Source organism: Gadus morhua, chromosome 2 (genome assembly GCF_902167405.1).
Source record: "Gadus morhua chromosome 2, gadMor3.0, whole genome shotgun sequence".
Taxonomy (NCBI): Eukaryota; Metazoa; Chordata; class Actinopteri; order Gadiformes; family Gadidae; genus Gadus; species Gadus morhua.
The window spans coordinates 7,676,804-7,699,282 of NC_044049.1; the positions used below are offsets into that span (position 1 = coordinate 7,676,804).

The 22,479-nt window shown below is 41.6% G+C and overlaps 1 protein-coding gene across 4 annotated transcripts; it reads left to right on the forward strand.

The window, feature by feature from the left end:
• The first annotated feature begins 866 nt into the window (after positions 1 to 866).
• Positions 867 to 12,951, forward strand: LOC115537590 (adhesion G protein-coupled receptor E2). 4 transcript variants are annotated; one of them, XM_030349608.1, is made up of 17 exons: positions 867 to 1,124; positions 2,364 to 2,420; positions 2,614 to 2,769; positions 5,745 to 5,867; positions 5,961 to 6,004; positions 6,108 to 6,212; positions 6,440 to 6,593; positions 6,941 to 7,063; positions 7,358 to 7,548; positions 7,838 to 8,005; positions 8,333 to 8,527; positions 8,875 to 9,092; positions 9,201 to 9,267; positions 9,359 to 9,450; positions 9,542 to 9,710; positions 9,944 to 10,036; positions 12,564 to 12,951. In XM_030349608.1, the coding sequence occupies exons 1-17, from the start codon at positions 1,097 to 1,099 to the stop codon at positions 12,603 to 12,605; spliced, it is 2,025 nt and encodes a 674-aa protein (XP_030205468.1). In that variant the 5' UTR covers positions 867 to 1,096; the 3' UTR covers positions 12,606 to 12,951. The 4 variants fall into 4 exon arrangements, with proteins under 4 accessions (XP_030205468.1, XP_030205473.1, XP_030205490.1 ...); XM_030349613.1 differs by having other exon boundaries at positions 2,364 to 2,393; XM_030349630.1 differs by having other exon boundaries at positions 869 to 1,124; positions 2,364 to 2,393; positions 5,745 to 5,853.
• Positions 12,952 to 22,479: the final 9,528 nt, after the last annotated feature.

Below are 22,479 nucleotides of genomic sequence, written 5' to 3' on the forward strand. Positions count from 1 at the left end.
GTGTTTTCTTTCATCCATCCCGTTCTGGTGGAGGTACCTTTGGCTCCTGGAGGTGCTCCTATCATGAAGCAGTCCTTAAACTTAACTCTGGGGAAGACAAACAAAGTGAGACCCTGTCTCACTTTACCCCACAGCATTTGTCTCACTTTCCCCCACCACCACCATTTTAGAAAAAACGACCTCTCTTAGTAATTCAGGCTAATCTTCAGCTAGCATCATCACATGGTTTTATATGTTGGTAGTTCATCAACATGTATGATATAAGTTTTTCTACCTGAATCAATTTGCTTTGGCACAACAGTTGATTAAGTTTTTAAGATTAAGACAGCAAGAAAATTTACTTTTACATGCAAAAAAAATATTTTTGTGAAAAAAACATGCTTACCACAGCACCAGGAGGTTCTCCCCTTCATGGCCAGGGGAAATGGAAGGGGCTTGAAAACATAATGGTCACATGACCACAAATGTGTACCGGTGCCTAGATACAGGGGGTGTCTCACATTACCCAATGTCTCACATTACCCCGTTCTCCCCTACAGGACACTGAAGAAAAAAAAAAGGAGAAGAATAAAAGCAATATTGGCTTCTGACATCAGCAGTGAGATCATAGTCGTCACTGGGCCAGAGTCGAGGCTATCTCACACACCTCTTTCCACCCTCTCTTCCCCTACTCCTCCTCCCCCTCCTCTTCGATTGGAGGGGAGGAGAGACCAACGTTGGTTTACAATCTGACGAACTGTGTCAGTTCTCTTGGCAAGGAGGGAGAAAGAGAGAAACACAGAGAGAGAGAAACACAGAGAGAGAGAGAGAGAGAGAGAGAGAGAGAGAGAGAGAGAGAGAGAGAGAGAGAGAGAGAGAGAGAGAGAGAGAGGAAACTCACAGCATGATTCACTGAAGTGTTTGTTGCGGTTTTTACACTTATCTGCTTCTCTAACCTAAGCAGTTCCACTGCTTATTTCACCCGAGGTCTATTGTTTTTTTATCAAGAGACATAATTTTTTTTTTTAATTTTCCATTTCAAAGAAGAAAACAATTCTCCATATATGAGAATAATCATTTCAATTGGGATCATTTCAGCAGAGTAAAGGCTTGCGTCATGACAACGAGGGAGCTCCTGCTTCTGGGTGAGTCACACATCTGTTTTCACACACACAGCGGACACTTTTCTATGGAAAGACTTCCATGTGTTCACATAAAATAGATTGTAAACTGTGGCTGGGGGGCTTTGTGTTCGTGTCTGAATTCCGGAAAGCAGAAATACTGTGTTTTTAATATGTGGTTGAAACCCAGGTGTTTTAAAAAAAAAAAGAAGCTAATGCGGCAATGTCAATTGTAATACATGATAATGGTCATTCACATTACATTGGACCAACGGTTCAAAAAGCTGTCGATGACTACAAATTCATCTGTACACAGGTTTTCATAAATGCCAATCTATGGAAGTTAATGCATTCACTAAAGTAAAGAGATCTGCTCCGTTTTTCTGATTTAGCAAGTAAATTCTCACAGAATTCGGAGAAAGGTTTTCATTCAAAAAAAGAATGATTAAAAACAAAACATAAAAACGTGTTAATGCAGAAAACTAAGAGCAGAATTGATTTAGGCAAGAGATCAACACATACTAAATAACATTGAAACAACCAAAGGAAAGCTAAAATAATTATTGATTGAAAACAAACTGGCAGTGCACATGTGCTCGGCAGCTGTATGGTGTTTGGATTTGATGACCCTCCAGTCTGTCTGGGCTTGGGGTCACAAGGGGCTTCTGTTCTTCTCTCTTCCAAGATATATTTTTAAACCATGAGCTCATCCAACGATAGGAACCACTATGACTGATATTAGGGACACACAGAAGACCTAAAGCACACACACACACACACACACACACACACACACACACACACACACACACACACACACACACACACACACACACACACACACACCCTCTTTCAGACAAGGAAGCATTGAGTGTTGGTTGTCATGCACTCACAACAACATCACAACAGTGATACTAATACTGTCAGAGTGGGATAGAAGTGTGAATCTTAGCCGACCTTACACCTGATTGTGGGCTGTGGGGAAATCCTCCATGAAACACTTACAAATATAATTGTTTAAACATCAACGTACTTACTTTTTTCAATGCCTTATTTGGTTGGATTAAGTATAGGCACTTATAATAGACAATAGGTCTACCGAATAAATAATACATACATATGCAATGCACACAAATGAATTCATAACAGACATATTCCAAATGATGATGATATACTGAAAGCCAACTGAATATAACACACACTATATACTCAATATCTGCAGATTGTTAAAAGTGTACTGAAAGGTGTCTTCTTGTTTTACAGCTGTTCACCTCTCCCTGGTAATGTCTGAATGTAAGCTTGGATATACATCTTGCATTGGTATGAGTTGAAACCTGCTGTCATTATCATAGGAAATAATTTATGTAACTTTATAAATTAATCTTTGGCTGGTCATTAAAGAATATAAAAAATCTATAATAACCTGGTAATTTTTTGCATTGACATAGATGAATATTTAACACATTCACTGACGCCTTTTCTCCCCCACCCCACCGCTCCTTTGGCCTGAAAGATTCTGACAAATGCAAGGAGTCCTCGTCTCTGTGCGGGCAAAACGCAACGTGTGTCAACACAAACGGCAGCTTCAACTGCGAGTGTAAGAATGGCTTCAAAACTTCGGGAAAGAAGATGCAGCGCTTTAAGCCTTTTGAGAGGGAAACATGTAGAGGTAATGAAAAAAAATATATATATTTTTTTTTTAATATTATCTTTATTTGTATTATTGTTATTATCATTATTATTTAGAAGGTTGCTAACATGTCTGAAGGCTAATTTATTTTGTTATACTTCAAGTTATCCCAGAGTGTGAAAGAGAAGAAGGCCTTTGTGGGGGCATAGCCATCATTTCAGAAGTGAGGGGGACAAATTGTTCAGAGGTGTTTTGAGTGATTTATCATCCTCTCGCATTCAGTTGCACCTCTCCTTAGTGGCTACATTACCACAAACAGCACAGCATCAGGGGACCGACTTTAGTTCTTTAAAATTATGTAATATCAAAATCTAAAGTTAAAATCTAAAGCTGCCAAACTCTGGTTGAGTTGACACAGAATGACCCTCGAGCATCTACAGCAGTGGTCCCCAACCACCGGGCCGCGGCCCGGACATTCCTAACTGGGCCGTGGGTTAGTAGGCTACGACATGAACATTTTTTTTTTTTTAAATTCATGCAAAATACATGCACACTAATAAACTCAATTTACTTCGCAATACTGTCACTCCTTTACATGCCATAAGTCTATATGCAGTTTTTAGATTGCATATAACATGTTTGCATTTTTGGCAAGGTCTTAACTTCTTTTCTTAGGCATAACTGTCTGTCTGTCCCGTCCTCAATACGTATTGGCTTCAGCGGCTGCGCGCGCAGCCTAAGCTCACTTCACTTGTTCAGTTCAACAGTAGTGTCACACTATGAGCTCAGCTCAACCTGACACTCCAGGGGAGAATGACGACTGTCTTTAAACTGGCAGATAAAGTTGCTGCATTTAAAGCAAAGCTTGATTTGTGGGGACGACGAGTGGACAGGGGAGTATTCGATATGTTCCAAACATTAGTGGGGATTTTGGGAGAGACTGAGGCAGGCCCCATTCTCTCGCAGCTGGTGCGTGATCACCTTGTTGCGCTTTCAAATTAATTTGAACGTTACTTCCCATCCTCCAAAGATCCACTGCGAACAAATGAGTGGATCCGCAACCCATTTGTCAATGTCCCGAATCACTTGTCAGTGCAGGAGGAAGATCAATTGATCGAAACAGCTAATGATGGTGGTCTTAAAAGTGTGTTTGAGCAAACCTCTCTGGCGGGTTTTTGGATCAAAACCAAAGCGGAGTATCCCGAGATATCCATAAAAGCGCTGAAAACGTTGCTTCAATTAAAAGTATCAAGTAAAAGTATTTTGCAGTAAAACAACTCTTAAGAGTACAATTTATCCAAAAAGGTACTCAAGTAAATGTAACAGAGTAAATGTAACTAGTTACTATCATCTATGCACCTAGCAATCGATTTAACATAGGTAACAGTTAACAATTGTGAACTAGCTTAACTTGATATATATTGACATCTATTAGTCAGTCATCATTTAACTAAACAACATGCAACAGCATTACTCAATTCACACGGTTTGTTTGGAAAAAACAATGTGAAGTTTTTGGCCTCTTGGCAACTGCTGGTTTGCTGAACATGCTTGAAACAGATCTGAATCAACGTCTGGGTGATTGAAATAACAACATGACAGCGGTGTTTGCCACCTGGTTCCGCCTGCTCATGGTGCGTTCAAAGGCGGCTCGGAAAAACGCGTTTCCACGTGTTAGAATTGAATTGAATGGTTGTAATGGCTGCAAAAAGTGCAGGGGACAGAGGGCACAGATACGGGAAGTGGGGGGCACATGTCCCCCGCGTACCCCGCGTCCGCTACGCCCATGAGAGTATGCAGCGTGTCACAACTCTGTGGCATCCCACTTCTGCATCTGCAAGAAGGGATTCATCGCTTCCAGTGGGCTGGAGATTTTGGTAGATGATGACAAGTGTATCGGTACAAAGTTATTTTTTGATTAAAAAGACTGCGCCACTCCTTGCTTCATCATGACCTGTGCTGACTTTTCGTATCAGTTTAACATTTTCGGAAAACGCTTTATATGGGATTGAGACCAGACTGATCCGCAGAGAGAAAGAGATTGCATGATCTGGACAGTCTCACAAGGTGACCAACGATCAGCCACATTTAGAAGAATGCGCACGTCAGTAGCGTCACTGGGGGTTTGAGGAAATTTCAAGAAAAATGAAAACCAACAGCAAACAATTAGAATAACACAACTGGAACGGGAGCCATTACTTATTTATCGTCTAACAATGTTGCTTGTTTTTTCTTCATTTAGATTTGAATGAATGTCAACATGAGAATATCTGTGGGCCAAACTCCTCATGTGTTAACACCCCGGGAAGTCACCACTGTGAATGCAAAAAAGGGTTTGCATTGAGCTCTGGCAAAACCACTTCCGAGGGGGCTGCAGACAGTGTTGTGCCTGAACGCGTTCATTGAACAATAGTTCATGAACTCGTTCATATTTTGGGCGATCGCGAACTGAACGTACTGTATTACTGCCTGATGAACGTTACTGAGAACTCGTTCATTCTGGTGTCTGTGAACGGCGCGCTCACTTGGTTTAACTTCGTTCAATATGGGGGTTATTTGTTTATCAACACGGCGGATGCGCGCGTTTTCGGCGAACGAGCAATGGGTCTTCCAACAGAAATCAATGGGATTTACAAAATGCGCTAAATGTGCAAAAAAACACGATAGAAACTGTATTTCGCTACGATACTTGATTCAGCCACCCTATTTCATCCTAGACAAACCACAATGGGGGCTCAACGTTCAAAATACCGAAAAAAAACCTCACTGCAACATATTGAAAAAAAGAACTAGGCCTATGAACTAGTTCATTTTTTAGAACTGTGAACTTAGTTAAAATTTTTGAATTATGAACGTTGAACTGAACTAGTACATTTTCAAATTTGTGAGCTGAACTTTGAACTAGTTCACGTAGAAAGTGAACTTTCCCAACACTGGCTGCAGAGATATGTAAAGGTGAAGGCATAATTATATGAATTTATCCTTTCCTCCTGTTGATTCCATTCCCATTTTAGACGTATGTGAGATGGATAAGACAATCTGTGGAAATGGAACATGCCACCAGGGAAAAGATGGTTATGTGTGCGCATGCCACGCCGGATCCAGCAACTACGGCAACAAGAGGTCCCGTTGTGTTGGTTAGTCGCATTACAATTATACTATACCGTACATTCTTGATTGAGTACGGTTTTTGAATAAACCTTACCACTGATTCACTGTACTCCCTATAGAATTAAACTGTGAGGTGTTCATGAATGCGTTGAATCAACAAGAGGTATGAACCATATACCATATGCTCTTCTCCAATTTCTTCAGCAAATCCCTTCTGGCTGATGACACCCGATAACTTCAGTGATCTATCTTTCCTTCCTATGTAGAGCGATCCATATGTAACTAGTGTCCTAAGGATGTTGAAGGGCAGCTGTCTGAACCTAAGCGAGAGCGAAACTCCCACCAGCTTTGACGGAGACGAATTTCTTGAGGTAGCCCAGTCATTTAGCTTTTCTGCCCTAATAATCAGAGCTCAACCTTTATCTTTGAAAAGCCTCTAAACCATCACAGCAACCGGTGGTCCCTGGCAGCTGTCCACCACTGCTATGTGGGCAGACGTCACACAACATGGCCGTGTGTTTAGACTGAAGAGAGTCTCTGGCTCTTCCCCCTTTCCTCCAACATGTTTCATATTGCTCCCCCCCCTTACAATCTCCAGAGGCTGTTGTCTATGATAGACAGGCTCCTGTCGGGCAGAACCGTCTTGGATAACAAGCAGGTATCCTTCATCCTGAGTCTAGTGGAGAGCAGCCTGGGTCTGATCGCTCCCTTCATGAGCAAGAACAGAACGCAGGTCTCCAAAGCTCACACAGGTAATGTACCACACTGCCCATCGCCCACAGCTCCCTATGAATGTGTTCCCGGCATGTTCTATGTTTATTATGAAATGCCAAAGCTAAGGTTTAGTCATAATAAAAATAGTTACAAACGTGACCTTAACTTCATCTCATTGACAGCATTATCATGGACTGCTTAATGTGCAGAGGGAACTAAGGCCATTGTCCATGCAGATGTTATATCCAGAAATGTTCTGCCCTCTGTAGCAACAGCCCCATACATAAAACCAGAAAGCAGCAGAATTCTGTGTTATAATTTTGTATTTCCATCTAAACGATATGTTGTTCTCTGTTTCCTCAAAATGTCATTGATGGTGTTCCAGAGTTGGAGCTGCTGCTGTTTAAAGGTCCTGGTTTCCCCCAGGGACCCGCAACATTGTTAACTAAACATGCCAAGCTGCAGATGCAATGGGAAACAGCTGCTGGAAAAAACTCCACTTACCCAGGTCATCATCCATACCACCCATTCCATGTTCCATGACCGCTACCGGAACTACACACACAAGCAATGCAATCTACAGTGTCATTTTCAAATAAATTTGAAGGTGCATCACAAATTGAGAGTGTGTGTGTGTGTGTGTGTGTGTGTGTGTGTGTGTGTGTGTGTGTGTGTGTGTGTGTGTGTGTGTGTGTGTGTGTGTGTGTGTGTGTGTGTGTGTGTGTGTGTATGGTGTGTGTGTCTGTGCGTGTCTGTGCGTGTTTGTGTGTCTGTGCGCATTTGTGTGTGTGTGTGGTTGCAGGCTTTACAGCCCTGATCTTGCTGAGCTACTCAACCTTGGAGAACTCCACCAATCGGTCCTTTAGTGGGATCAATGTAACAAAAGAAAACAGCCTTCAGATGAATTCAAAAGTGGTTACTGTTAAAGTTAGTAACCCAGACACTGCTGCCCTCCAAGTGCCGGTGACATTAACCTTCAACCATCTGCAAAGAGTAAGAAAGGGAACATAAATATTGTTCCAATGTGTATACGTGCAAGATTGTTACCTATTTACAAAGTGTCTCGTATGTGCTTAAAGGTTGGCTGCAAATTGGTGCATACAAAGTATATGATAATGAAATGAAACGTTCAACTGTATTGGTGCATACTTTTTATGCACCAATATTTTGTTGCCAACAATTTTATGTCAAAATGTGTTCCTGGATCCTGTTAAGACTGTGTAAACCCATTCAGTACACTGGTCCTCTCTAACATGTGAAACGTGGCGGTCTCATTTTGCAGACAGACAAGGACAACGACTCGATCTGTGTTTACTGGGACTCGGAGGCCGACGGCGGGTCCTGGTCGACTGATGGCTGCGACACCCTCCACTCAGGTGCTAACTACACACTGTGCTCCTGCAAGCACCTCAGCAGTTTCGCTGTCCTCATGGCCCTTCACGACATAGAGGTGAGAGTCTTTTGGTGGTATTGATACGTAGGTGATGTCAGTCCGTCTGTCTGACCATCTATCTCTATACTCGTGTCTAACCGGTCGTTGGATTTTTAATACGTCATTTTTATTTGCTTTGTCCGGCCGTCTGTATGTGTGTCAACTTTCTATCTATATTCCTTACTCTTTAATGGTCTATTCGTCACTCTCTCTTTGTATCTTCAGCTTTTTGTCAGGATGCCCATCTTGCTGTCGCTATGTCGACATAACGGTTTATATCTGTCCATTTGTCTGTCATTCTGACCGTGTTCTGTTCAATCTCTTGGTCTCCCCCTTCCCAAACAGGACCCGTATGAGATGAAGGTGTTCACCTGGGTGGGTCTCACGCTATCACTGGTTTGCCTCTTCGTCTGCATCCTGACTTTCGCCCTGATCCGCTCCATCCAGAGCCCCAGGAACAGCATTCACCTCCACCTGTGCCTCAGTCTCTTTGTCGCTAACCTGGTCTTTCTTTGCGGCATCACTCGCACAGAGAACCAGGTAACAGTGGGTTGTCCACAGTCTAGAATGTATGATGCAAACGTTTCTAAATAGCAGTAGACATTGTTGGCAGTGGCTGAAGGACTTGGAGCTAGGTGGAGTGTGGAGACTGTGACTAGTGGGGACCTGGGTAATGCATTATGGGTTGGGACTTGATAACGATTGGGTACTGAATGACTGGTTGGGACTGGGTTACTGATGAGTACTGAATGACTGGTGGGGACTGACTTACTGATGGGTACTGAATGACTGATGGGGACTGGGCGAATAATTAGATTCCACTGAGTTCGCGGCTCCCTGTATACCGTGCGTGTCTCTGAGTCTCCTCTCCCTCTCGGTCATGTTAGACTGGCTGCGCTGTGGTGGCAGGGCTGCTGCATTATTTCTACCTGGCGGCCTTCTGCTGGATGTGTCTGGAAGGCATTCAGCTCTTCAGGATGGTGGTCCTGGTCTTCAACATCAGCTTCCAGACGGTCCGCATGATGGCTGTGGGCTACGGAGTACCGGCGGTGATAGTCGCCATCTCCGCACTGGTCCATTCCGGCGGATACGGCACAGAGAAAAAGTAGGCACATTTCACTAAGCATACCTTCGTGGAACCCTTATGATAGACGGCTGACATTTTTATGGGTTCCCTGCTTACTGAATAAATCAATTGATTTGTGTTGTTTAGTTGCTGGTTAAACTTGGAAGGTTCGTTCAGGTGGAGTTTCTTCGGTCCCGTCTGCTTCATCATCACAGTAAGGAAAACCCCCTGACAACGTTGATTATTTTTCTATACCACTAGAATGTAAAGAACATTATATAATTGCCAACCCTTTTGACTTCCAGGTGAACATTTTCTTCTTCTTTGTCACTGTGTGCAAGCTGGCACAGAAGTTCTCAAGTTTAAACCCTGACTTAGACAACTTACACAAGATCAAGTGAGTTTATGCGCTCAGAGCTCGTGTCCTTTATAGCTCATTACTTCCGTGGATCTGATAAAGATTACCGGCTTATCATTTCTTCCTGCAGAGCTTTCACTATCACCGCTGTGGCCCAGCTGTGTGTACTTGGCACCACGTGGATCTTTGGCTGTTTCCAGTTTGGGAACGGCCCGTCAGCCATGTCTTACGTGTTCACCATCCTCAACAGTCTGCAAGGCGTTCTGCTCTTTGTAATGCACTGCCTGCTCTACAAACCGGTTTGTACATGATTTGTATTCAATTATTTGTGAATATATCTAAATTGTCTAGATCCAAATCAATGTGTATATATCTGCGTCCATCTCTATTATTTAGCAAGTATTCAAATGCAAGGTGGTGGGAAATTTTCCTTATGGAATTGCTTAGAAAAACATCATGCACATACAAAGAGAAATGGGATTCCCTTCACAGTAGCAGTTTGAATTATTAACGCCTCTTACGCCCCCTTCAGGTAAGAGATGAATATGGAAAGATATACTCAAGATTCTTCGCACCACAGAAAATGTACTCAGTGTTCACTTCCTCTCAGTCAAGCAAAGCACAGGTGAGAAATGTGAAGGCATCTTCAGTAATAAGATTCAATTTCTAGTAGCTCCGCAACAGTCATGAAACAGAATTGGCTAATAAATGAGCACCACCATTACACCAGTGACAACCTGGCAACGTCAAGCCATTGAGGCGTAAAGTATAGTTCATACATTTGCATATTTTTCTTTCTTTCTAGAATAGTGATCATATCTAATAATCGTTTAATATGAGTATAACACCTAACTGTAATTCATATATGTTGTGTCAATATTTTGTACCTGTCATCCTGGAAATCCCACTCAATCTGCTGTCTCTAATTAAACTATGAATCAGATAATGGCTGCCAACAGGTTCCATGTAGCAACATTTACATCCTCCCATTGTGACATAACGACAGCTAGATTTCCCTGCTGCTGACATGGACACTTTAATCACTTCATTAGAGGAGGTGTGATGATTCACTGTGCCCTCCCCCGCCCCCCCTCCCCCCTTTGACAAGAGCGAATACCGGCAAGACAGTTATTAAAGTTAGCATTGCCAGGTTGAGGCATCTTGGTGACTTGGAGTTAGGGCTGGGCGATATGACGATATATATAAAAATGTCTATCGTTTCATATTATCCTCTATCGTTTATATCGTCTTGTCGCAAATCACACTCTTTACGGTAATATTTTCCGTCATTTGGACGACGCTTTACATTCTTCCACACGGCACATGAAGGCAACACAAACAAACATGCAGGAGAGTGAAAGTGACAATTCTGAATAGGAGAAGGACTCCTAGATCAGCCAAGACAAAGTGAGCTCGTACCTAAAAGAGGGGCTACGAAATAGGCCTTTCCATGTGGTCATTTTATATAAACTACCGTAATTTTTGCACTATAAAAGGTATGAACACACCAAACGCGTACCCCGCGTACCTCGCGTATAAAATCGTAAATTTTTCCATAGGGAACCATTGGTTTACGCGCGTATGAGACGCGTACACGCGTTACATGCGCTAAAGCAACATTTTACCCGCGTTAGCCGCGTATGAGGCGCGCATATTTACGCGCGTATATATACGCGCGTACGCGAGGAGTTCAAAAAATGTAACTTTTTATGCTCATACGCATGACGATTAGCCGCGTTGCCCAATCAGCGTTGAGCTTGACCCGACGTCACTGGCAGAGAGTAGTGAGCTTGGACAGAAGCATACGGCCGACATCTTTCTTTATTCTGTGTGGAAATAGTAACATAGTTACGCCATTAAATGCTTTTATGGAAACATTTTTAGCGAGAAATGTGCATTTTACTTTCATAATGTTCGCTCGGTGAATGTGAAGGATGTTTGGTTTGATAGTTATAACGAAGAGGGAACGCTCCGTTCACTTGCATGGACAGAGTCTCTGGTTACTAAGCAACCTCAACGTCTTGGCGGACTATATATCTGCTGATCAACACTACGAATGCTGGAAACACACCAGACACACCATGTGAAGTAATTTAACCCGATTATTGTTATTTATATCCAAGATTATTTAATCTAACCCGATCTAAACTCTATCACCCAAACACGGCGGCGTTTGGGTTTCCTACCTCGGACTCCAGCGCAGCCACGGCCGACAACTTTCTTTATTCTGGGTGGAAATAGTAACATAGTTACGCCATTAAATGCGTTTATGGAAACATTTTTAGCGAGAAATGTGCATTATATTTTCGTAATGTTCGCCCGGTGAATGTGAAGGATGTTTGGTTTGATAGTTATGACGAAGAGGGAACGCTCCGTTCACTTGCATGGACATGGACTCATCTAGGCGCGTAGGCGCGTTAGGAGCGTATGCGTAGGACCATTTTTGACACAAAATGGTCAAGCAACATTTTAGCTGCGTTACGCTCGTAAATCTTTACGCGGGTACGCGTCTGGTGTGTACGTACCTTAAGACGCGCCTTTTTTCCCATTTTTAGATTCTGCGGCTTATATAACGGCAGAGGACAGCTGAATTGGAACGGAACAACAGCTGTTCGCTTTCACAAGGAAAAACTAAGGAACTTCAACCTACTTAGGCCTACTAATTAACGTTCAAAAGCTATTAAATCTTCAACAAAATATGCAGATACTGTTAAAATCGGTTCCAGGGAGCATATAGGGATTATTAATGTTGTTTTTGATGGTGTTTTTTTCTGGAACGAGTATTCGAATATTCGCTCGGAAAAACCAACGCGTATTCGAAGCCTGAAAAATGGCATTCGGGCCAGCCCTAATGGTAATTAAACATTAAAACACCTGCAGTTTATAGTCCAGTGCGGCTTATATATGTACACATCATTCAATTTAGCTGCTGCGGCTTATACTCCGGTGCGCCTTATAGTGCAGAAAATACGGTATTTATTCATTGAATTTACAGAAAATGTGCTATATCGTGATGTATATCGTTATCGGAATATGAATGACCTATATCGGGATGTTATATTTTGGTCATATTGCCCAGCCCTACTTGGAGTCTAAACAATCAGCATAGAAACTATATCCTTAAAATCTCTATCTCTTTCTCTTCCCTTCAGAATTCCAAGAGTTCCAAGAACACTGGGGAGTCTGGCCTTTGAAGTGGTGTCGGAAGGCTGAAGCTTGTAGAGTGGAGCTTTAAATGTCTTTGGACACCCTCCAGCTACTTCGGGGAGAAGTCCCTGTTGTTATTCTCCATATATTTGAAAAATGTTGCCTTCCTAGTAGCTGGTTGGTTGCACTGCAGTATCGAAAAGCCCTGCTGTTCAATTTAGCATATCAAGATATACTTTAGGTTGGCCCCTCCCCTCAAACTCTCCCACTTCCAGATCAGGTTTCAAATGTGTCTCTTTTTGTGAGTGTTTGTCCACAGGCACACACAAATGTAATGAAGGAATAATGGCTTTTCAGTCAATAAATGAAACATCAATTTGATGGATTTCCAAATGGTTTCATTACTCCATGAATGTAAATACGAATTCTCAGGGTTTCTTAGTTTGACCTTTAACCTCTGTAATGACAATCTTACAAAGAGAAGACTGTGAATGAATGTTTAGTTTTTTGTGCAGCAATCTATGGTTAATTTTGTTTGTTGTGTATATAATTGTTACGCTGTAGATAAAACGCTCTCACTTCCTTAATTGAAAGTGGAAAATAGGATAGAGATATGTTTAAAATGTACATTTGTGTTTATATTGTTATTTTGTGTAAGGCGTTTAGGCTTTAATAATGTATGTATGTAGTGCCAAAATGGAGTGATAGGATTGTTGATCAATCTCTATCTTCACTGTGAAGAGATTCTTTAATAAGGAACCAAAAGATGACAAGTTCTTTGTATACACTGAGGATATAATTAATAATTGAATCATTAAGATGTACATTTTAGCCCTCTTGATGTCAGACAGGGGTGCACTGGCCATCTGGCATACCGGGCATCGTCCCGGTGGGCCGTTGACCCAATGTGGGCCGGTCCGGTCCGCTATGTTCCTCTCTCTCTAAATTCCCTCCAATTGGGCCGGCCAATGGGCTGCAGAGAGCTAGCAGTGTGTTGCCAGCATCGACGCATATTATTGGTCTATGTTTGTCATTGTCAATCAATCATGGGCTGACTGGCTCAGAGAGCCCTGACAGTGCTGTCAATCACAACACAAACCAGGGTTGGCGGGACCTCATGGCATGGTCCGGAGCCGGGAGCCGGTACGGAGCTGAAAACGCCCGGGTGGTGCTGAAAAACGGCGACTTAAGCCTCTGGAGATGGAAGTTAAATGTTCAAAATTGACAGACCTATTTGGTGCCAGGGTCCACACCCCAGCAGGTGCTGCTGCGCCAGGAGACGAGCGAGTGGAGGCATATATGCTAAGTAACGTTAGCCTAGGCTACATTTTGAGACACGTCCAAAACCAAGTAGAAAACGTTTTTACATTGAATGTGATGTGACCTAATTAACTGCATACTTGTGACAACATATTAGCCCAGAGTTGAAGGGCTGTGACTGTTGGTAGTTGTGGTTGATTTTGTTTAAATAGGCCGAATTGTGATATTATTGGTTATTATTGTTCAGATGATTTGGCTAAGCTAGCTAACAGCTGCTAACGTCAGCAGTCCCTTGTTGCCATAGCAACAGTAAACATTGACATGGACTAATAATGAGCTGTAAATAGAGATGCAGAATCAAGCTGTATTGTAAATACAGATGTGACACTTTGAATTTTAGCACAAAATACAAGTAAACCTATTGGAAATAATTAGTTTAATTTGCAATATTTGCCTTTGAATTTATTGTAATCTTTCAATTCATTTATTGTTTACTGAGGTGATGACTATTTCGAGAGGAATGCAATATGTGTATGTTTAAAGGTTTATGTGAAGAAACATACTATATGTGTGATAAAATGAAAATTGGTTATTCATAAATGTCTCTTTATATTCTCTGCTACCATCATCTCCTGTCAAACAGGTTTTCCTCACCTGCTAGAAGTTATTCTATGAGAGAGAGAGAGAGAGAGAGAGAGAGAGAGAGAGAGAGAGAGAGAGAGAGAGAGAGAGAGAGAGAGAGAGAGAGAGAGAGAGAGAGAGAGAGAGAGAGAGAGAGAGAGAGAGAGAGCTTCTCTTGACTTTGTGAGTTTATTATGCAACTTGTTTTGCCTCAGATTGAAACAAAAGGTTTGATTATGATTATTTCCTGGTTGAAGATTTTCACATAGATTTTAATTTCAAACATTTGCATATCTTTTAAGTTAAATTAACAGTTATGCAGGTAGGCCGAATTACAGGTCTGAATAGATATGCATTCTCATATACATGTATGTGCACATGTATACATACATGTGCACATACACGTGTATGAGAATATGAGAAGTATATGAGAAAAAAAATTCAATTCTCTATTTATGGTTTCATAATGACTGAGTCACCGTTAAAACAAATTGGTTTCAGCTCTAATGATGTTACTGTCTGTAATATGTTTCTATTTAGATTATTTGTCAGGAGATTTTGTTATTATTGTCCGAGTCTGGTTTTAACTAATGCTGGGCTTACACCAAACGATTTTCACAGTCACAGACTAATAACTGCAAGAGAGGATTTAGCGTTGGATCATGTGTGATATTTAACAAGGGTTTTGTAGTAGATAGGGCGGGTGGAGATGCAGCAACCACAGGTTGTCTGTTAACTTCCTGTTCGGGTTTCACACCTTTCTTGTCAGCAGCACAAGAAACACAAACTTGAAAAACAAAAAACTGTACTATTATTCGGATATAGGTTCTTCCCGTTCGTCTCCTCCCACCCCTAGTGCTAATAATGTAGTGGGCTGGTCTGGAGAGAAAATGCCAGGGCTGAATTTTTCTCCCAGTCCACCCCTGATGTCAGATGATGTTTAAATCCTGTTTGTGGTAGCCTTGAAGCTCTGTCGCCGAACACACTTAAACACGACTTGTTTGCTGCACATGTTGTCCTTCAATATGCGAAGGACGTTGACTTGTGCAATAAAACACAAATCATAGCTCTGCTTTCCTCACTTGAAGTGGTGTTTTTCCTAATAAATAACACAAACGGGTTGCTAGATCGGTGCTATGGACCACTGCAAATCTCAATGGCTTGACCTGAACTGAATTGCAGGTGGAACGTGAAGTTAATAGAACATAATTACCTTTAGAGGTGAGGCCTTAGGATTTATGAGGACATTAGTAGTTTTAAATAGGAAAGAAATGGCCTTAAGAGGTGAACCAGATTAATCATACACCTGAATTATTATTTTATGTGTATTTGATATTTGTTTCTCACAATTAAAAGAAAATATAACATGTGTAAAAGAATAACAGTGTGTAACCTGGTGTGGTACCCTTCACTTTAAAGTACCCTGGTGTCTATACATAATATGATTACAATAACCAACTATTGAATAGCTATTAATTTATATGCTCATGAAAAAACATATAGACACAATATACTAAATTAGAATGTGAGATGAAGATAATGTGATACTATTGATACTACTGGAAAGACAGCAGTCAAAGCAGAGGTAAGTTCCATCTTATAAAAACTACACCCAGAAAGTAAGAAGTTTCAAAAGACTAAGGTAGGAATAGAGGAGACGATAGATTTGGTCAGAGAGTAAATAAAAAGTTCATTATTCCAAACACCTGTATTGATTACCTCACCATGACCTGATATTCACTCCTCTCTCCCTGATCGATGTCCATTATCCCGTCCCTCTGCAGGAGCCCACCAGGTTCACCTGGCTTGGCGAGAAGTCAAAGCAAGTGAAATCAATGTAGCGTGTATTCTTACTACCAGTAACACTCAACAATGAAAACTATACATATCGAATGCACTGCATTTGATATGATGGCCCCCTTACTAGTTTAGGAGTGCTGCATGCAGAACTATTGTTCTTCTTAACGTTTATTCTTTCTTTCTTTCTACTTCATTAATCTATACAAACTTTTGGAACTATATCCATCAAAATTTTCACCTAGATATTCTACTTTTAAAATACTATTGTTTACAATGGGAGGACAGCGGAGGCGTCCGCGCTTTCTCTGAAACTTACTACTTCAGACTTCGTAACTTGCTACAAGGTAACCACCATTGCATGTCTTACCTTTTGTGGAAGAGGGAGAGACGTCGGAGGACCCGATGTAGTATATTCATAATATTGTCATGACCACGGAAGGGGCAGTGAAAGAAGTATTGAATAGACAGATATTTATTAGATAGGCCTAACTAATAAACCGTTGGAACACACAAGACCGGAAACATAGCAACGCCGGTAAACAAACCCCGAGAAGCCCAATCCCTATGAGAGCGCTACGGCCATCCGGAGGCCCACAGAGCTTTTGTTCAGAGGAATCTCTGTTCAGCCCGGACTGCACTGCACTGAGTTTGACGGTTGAACACTGATTGGCTGTTACGTTACACATGTGACTCAGTGGCCACGCTGTTGAACGCTGATTGGCTGTCATCACGCGAAATTCGCGTCAAAGTTCAAATATTTCAACTCAAGCAAATTTGTCGCGCCACAAATCCTCGTTAACGCGCTCGCCTGTGCACGGCGAAAGTGTGGCGCGATAGACAAAACTTGTCGCCGGTTTTCTCTCGTGAAAAATTGGCCCGATACGCGTCTATACGTTCACTTTGTATGGGATCCTGTCGCCCCATCGCGTTTGGTGTGAACACACAGTTACGCTGAGTTTAGAGCGCGAGGACGTTCAGGGAGTGTTGCCAGATTGGGCGATTTTCCCGCCCAATTGAACAACTTTTAATAACGTTAGGCTGGGAAAAAGGGAGCATAAGGCGAGTACATACAATTTCGGCTATTTCATATTCTTCAGTTCAATTTCTTTTTCATTTCTGCACGATGCACAATTTTACAACGCTTTGTGCTTTTCATTCAGCGTCAATTTTTTCCAAACCATTTAAAAAAATTTAAATGGTGTGCATCAGTGGCAAAGCTAGACCTTTTTAAATGGTGTGCATCAGTGGCAAAACTTGCCTTAGCCCACCCTATCGTTTCGTCCTCAAATCTAATATTCTGCCGGGTTTTTTACACAAGCAATGAGAGGATGGATGCTGTACACAAATGAACAGGCACAAATCGTCTAGTGAAATCGAGCGCAGCCTTCCTGCAGGAATCTCTAACCTCTGATTGGTGGTTGGGCGACTCCTGTTTGACAAAACCAAAAATGCAGCATGAGCACACCTAACATAGTTTCTGCTGTTTTGTCTGTCAAAGAGGCTAGCTAGTCTTTATCTGAAAATCCACGATTTCCAGCTGTGTTCTAACATGACCTGGTAATAATAATACCAATAATTTTAAAACCTTCATAATCATTTGACATAATCTGTCAAATGTCTATTAAATGACAGTTGACCACAAGAAAATTCTATCTATGCCTCTTCTTGAATTGCTTCATGTTTTAGTCGGCAGGGGCTTGTAATGCTGCGTAGCATGCATAAGCATGATAAGCATGATAAGGTGCAAGGAGCAGAAAAAGTTGACATGGGTGCTAATTTTCAGTTGAAAAAAAACGCTGGCATTATTTTATCAGCTGAGGGCGTATTCATTGCCATAATAACGTGAGCTAACAAGTACAACATTTGCTAATACTATGAGGCTCAGGCAAACGCCCTCAGCTGAATAAAGGTGTCAGGGGGGGCGTGAGCGGAAGAGGGGACTTTAGTGTTTTATGTATTTATTTATTTATTTTAATAAGTTACTTATTTTATTTTATTTTAAATAAACATAATACAAAGGATCAGAAGTTTTACAAGAATTTTGATCTTACATAGTCATGACAGAGGGACTTGGTGTCTTTATTCATGCTTGAAAGAAACACATATTATTTTTTTTGAAAGGGAATAAGCTGATGAAGCTGACAAGTGACCAATGTTTACTGTTTAAAAATATTTTAATTAAATGCAAATCCCAGTGAATCATTTGCTCTTGTTTCTCTGTTTTGAGATTCACACAGACTTAGCAGTCTTGTTTAAATGTGTGAATTGAGTTAATAAACTGAAGTTGGAAATAGTTTTAAGTTGTTGCAGATGTTATCTCCGCAAATGTTATTAATCTATATAACTAAATATTAGCAGGTTCTCAATAGTAGGCTATTTCAATTCAGGGAGTGCGTGATAAAATGTCTGTCTCCTAGGAGGGGGGTGAAAGAAAAATAATTGAGAACCACTCATCTAGAACATGTTGTATTTGTTGATTAGCTCACGTTGTTATGGCGATGAAAACGCCCTCAGCTGATAAAATAATGCCAGCGGTTATTTTTAAACCAAAAATTAGCACCCTTTTTTTTGCATCAGAACAACAAGATTTTTTGGCATCAGAAGTTTCATAAAAATGTATGGGTCCCTGAAGGTGAGACAACATAGTTTAGTGCTCCCGAAATAGTGGTCTGTTTCTCATAGTATTCGACTAGTACATATTGTACTTGTTGATGTTTTTGCATCAGAAGTTTTATAAAAATGTATGTTGATACAATTTATAAAATTGTATGGGTCCATGAAAGTGAGGCGACATCATTTAGTGCTCCCGAAATAGTGGTATGTTTCTCATATTATTAATCTAGTACATGTTGTACCAATGGGTTTCAGTAACATATTCAGGAAAATATGGTCATTTTTGACTGAAACTTACACAAAGAAAATGTAATATATCTAAAATTTGTTATTCGAGTTCACAACCATTGATTATTCCTTCATCCGTCACTTTAGTGGTTCAGAACTGCATTATTTAGCTGACACTGCTAGCTATCGGCTTAGACATACAACTACAGGAATTTATATACTTCATATACCCCTGTGGCTTCCTGGGGTTGAGCCCCCCCAAAAGTCAGAACCTAGACTCGCCCCTGGTGTGCATCTTTACATTGTTTAGGCTACTCCATTTAGACTTTTGAACTCTGTTAAAATCCCTTCACTTGATTTAAGCCATTCAATGTTATTTATGTCTTAATCTATGTGGCTTTATTAAAAAATATTTTCAACCACACTTTGTACTACAGCACTCACGACTCACCGCATTTTCTGCAGGAAATGCATTTTCTAGTTTTCATTCCTTCTTCCTAAGAGAGAGAGCCACAGCAGAGCTTGTTAACACAGACTAGGGCAGGCTCCATCAGTCCCCCATCAGTCATCCATCTGAGGCCCTTCAACACAATATTACTTGATGGGTTGGACATGATAGTTGTTTTTTTGGTCATCTGCCCTCTTCCTCCTCAAGTCCTGAATTCATTAGGCAGAGATATTGTCTTTTTATTCAAACTTCCATAGAGTGCACAAGCAGCTGTTTCCCTATTCTCGCAAGTGGGTCTCATAGTATATATGTATATATACTGTATATATTGTGCATGCATGTGGTGAGATAGAGAGATTAAGAGAGAGACAGAGACAGAGAGAGTATATAAAAGGTATGAGGTCATATAACACACACACATAGACAGAGGCTAAAAACATTGTTAAAGTGTCCATACTTATCCTGCCATTTTTCCTCTCCCACACAAAGCTTGCAAGCCAGAGAATAAATCACACAGATACTCGCTGACACTGATAAGATATAGTATGCCTAGATTATGATTATTATATCCATGCATATATCTATATAGAGATAGCTATATATAGATATATAGACATAAGGATTATGAACTATTCAATGTTATGTTATTCAAATGATTTCATGTCATACAGAAAGTTATTTTCAGAATTACATCAGCGGTTACACCACACAATTCCCAGGAACCTGATGCTTCTTGCCCCTCCACGGCACCCCGGTCCACGGCTGACACCTGTCTGACCCTGGAACTTCTCGGGCCTGGGACTCCCAGCCAGTGTCGGCGCTAAGGGGGGGCATTTGGGGGCCGTGCCCCCCCTAGCGGTCATTAATGCCCCTCCTACCACAGGTAATTATTTTTATTTATTTTCCCGATAATGACCGGCGTTCTATACATTATCCCTTACTTATTACACGGGTCTTCTCAATGCTGTGGAACCCTCCGTTCACTTGCATGGGGCCTTCACAACTTCGGGCCAAGTATGACCGCTGTCAAGGTAAACAAAGGATTTTTTGTCTCTCATGACGTCTTTGGTATCACTCCTCAAGTATTCCGTAACTTGTCAACCCTAGAGTCTTCGGTTGCTTAGCAACGTCTTTGGCCGACTATTTCTATAAGGCCTACTAAGCAGGTACATTTTGAATAATGTTTGCTTTGTCTATCTATTGGTGTTTAATAGGCTTGTATACGTATAGCATTGTGTCATTTCTGCCTGGTGCGTGGCTTGTTCAATAGGCTACTTTCTGCCACAATGCGTGCCTTCTGTCAGCGGTCCTGTTCTGTTATATGTTGTCAGGGGTGTTTTTGATTATTGTGGAGGCTGTTCTCTAAGGTTTATAAACAGTGCCAGGCCTACTTAATGTTTTTTTGGAGGTTCATAAACTGTTGATGTGAATAAACTATTTATGACATAGCAGAGGTGGTTAAACTGCATTTATTTGCGTTTAGCATCCACGGCAGCCCTCCCCCTCTTTTTGCGTTAAAATATTTCACAAACGGCAGTGCCCCCCCGCTGGCGACCCATGCCCCTCCAGTAGATCTGCTCTGGAGCCGACTCCGCTCCCAGCCGTGGGGCTCTCCCTGCACCGTGACATCCTGAGCGGTCTGTTGCTGCTGCAGGCCTGAGTGTCAAGGAGAAAAAGGGTGAACCACGGTCTAAACTCCCATCTCGTGTACCTCAACATGGGCCACCTCTTGCTGCTCCATAGATGTGGAGCTGAGGGTGCAACTGCCATTACTGTGGTTTCCTTGTTTTGCTGGAGCCCCTTTCTTAGATGAGTGTTGCGTCATCATACTTCCTTATTTAAAGATGAAGCTATTGCTCAACGGTACTCCTCAGTTTTTCCATTCTGAAAATTGTCTGTTTTATATTATTATAAAATAGAATAAATAAGTGGTTGCCCTATAATCTGATAAAATAGCAGTTAAGACATCAATTAGGGTGTAAAGACCAAATTATAGTTTGTTGATCGTATTATTTATCGTCAGCGATCAATAAGAAAATGTATATTGTCCCTCCCGCAATAACAGATCCACATCCTTGCGTCAGCCGTCCTCAATGGTCCCGATGGAGATAAGACTCAAAGGAAGAGTTTGCTGGCTCTGCGCATGGCATCTTGGAACCAGATCCTCGACTGGTTTTACATCTTACTAAGAAAAGCAGTGTTGCGTCGACTTTTCTGTGCCTTTGAAACAAACAGTTGAATTACATGTTCATGGATTCAATCGAGAATGACCAAGGCAAAATTGTGGACAATTGTTGACTTAGTCGTGATTGAGGAGGGGTGTTGTTTTTTGTTAGTTAGTTTACTTTCTGTCAATGACTATTGTGGCACGAGATGCGCCACAAGCGAGTGCAAAAACTACACTCACAATAAAGCATGAAATCAAAGTTGAAGTAGAGTTCAGTAGGTGAATAGTTTGTATTGCACCTGCAACATTCAGAGTTAAACTTAGATAACGGGCAGGGTCTTTATATGTGGATTGGTATATCCCATCCAATTGATTTTGAGAACAGCCTGACGGGCGTTCATAGCGTCCAATGGCTGAGCGCGCTGAGGGAGCGTGGGGGTCTTAACCTGACCTCACGAATAAATAGCATGTACCCGACCTGAGACCAATGGAGGCCACATTCCACAGAGGGACCGCATGATGACCTTGCCAATACCAGTGGGAATTGTTCAGCTTAAAAAATAAAAAAGACTAACCCTTGTGACCCCAGCTGGAGTTTTTTCATTCATCAGCAGTTATGCACATGGCATGTGTTTGGGGAACAGAAGAGCAGTAAGAGAGTTTGATTTAAAGGGAATGATAGTGTGGAGAGTGTGCCGATGATGATGAAGGCTGGTTTCAGCAGCCTCACCATGGTCCAAGTCTGATTGGGCTCTGGGGCTGGTGGAGGCTGCCGACCTGTTGC

What these genes read in the sequence shown, in the direction of transcription:
- LOC115537590 (XM_030349608.1), top strand. Translation starts at nt 1,097, where the DNA reads ATGACAACGAGGGAGCTCCTGCTTCTGG. An exon ending in ACGGAGACGAATTTCTTGAG is followed by an intron (nt 6,213 to 6,439) that starts GTAGCCCAGTCA and finishes TACAATCTCCAG; the next exon opens with AGGCTGTTGTCTATGATAGA. An exon ending in ACTGCCTGCTCTACAAACCG is followed by an intron (nt 9,711 to 9,943) that starts GTTTGTACATGA and finishes CGCCCCCTTCAG; the next exon opens with GTAAGAGATGAATATGGAAA.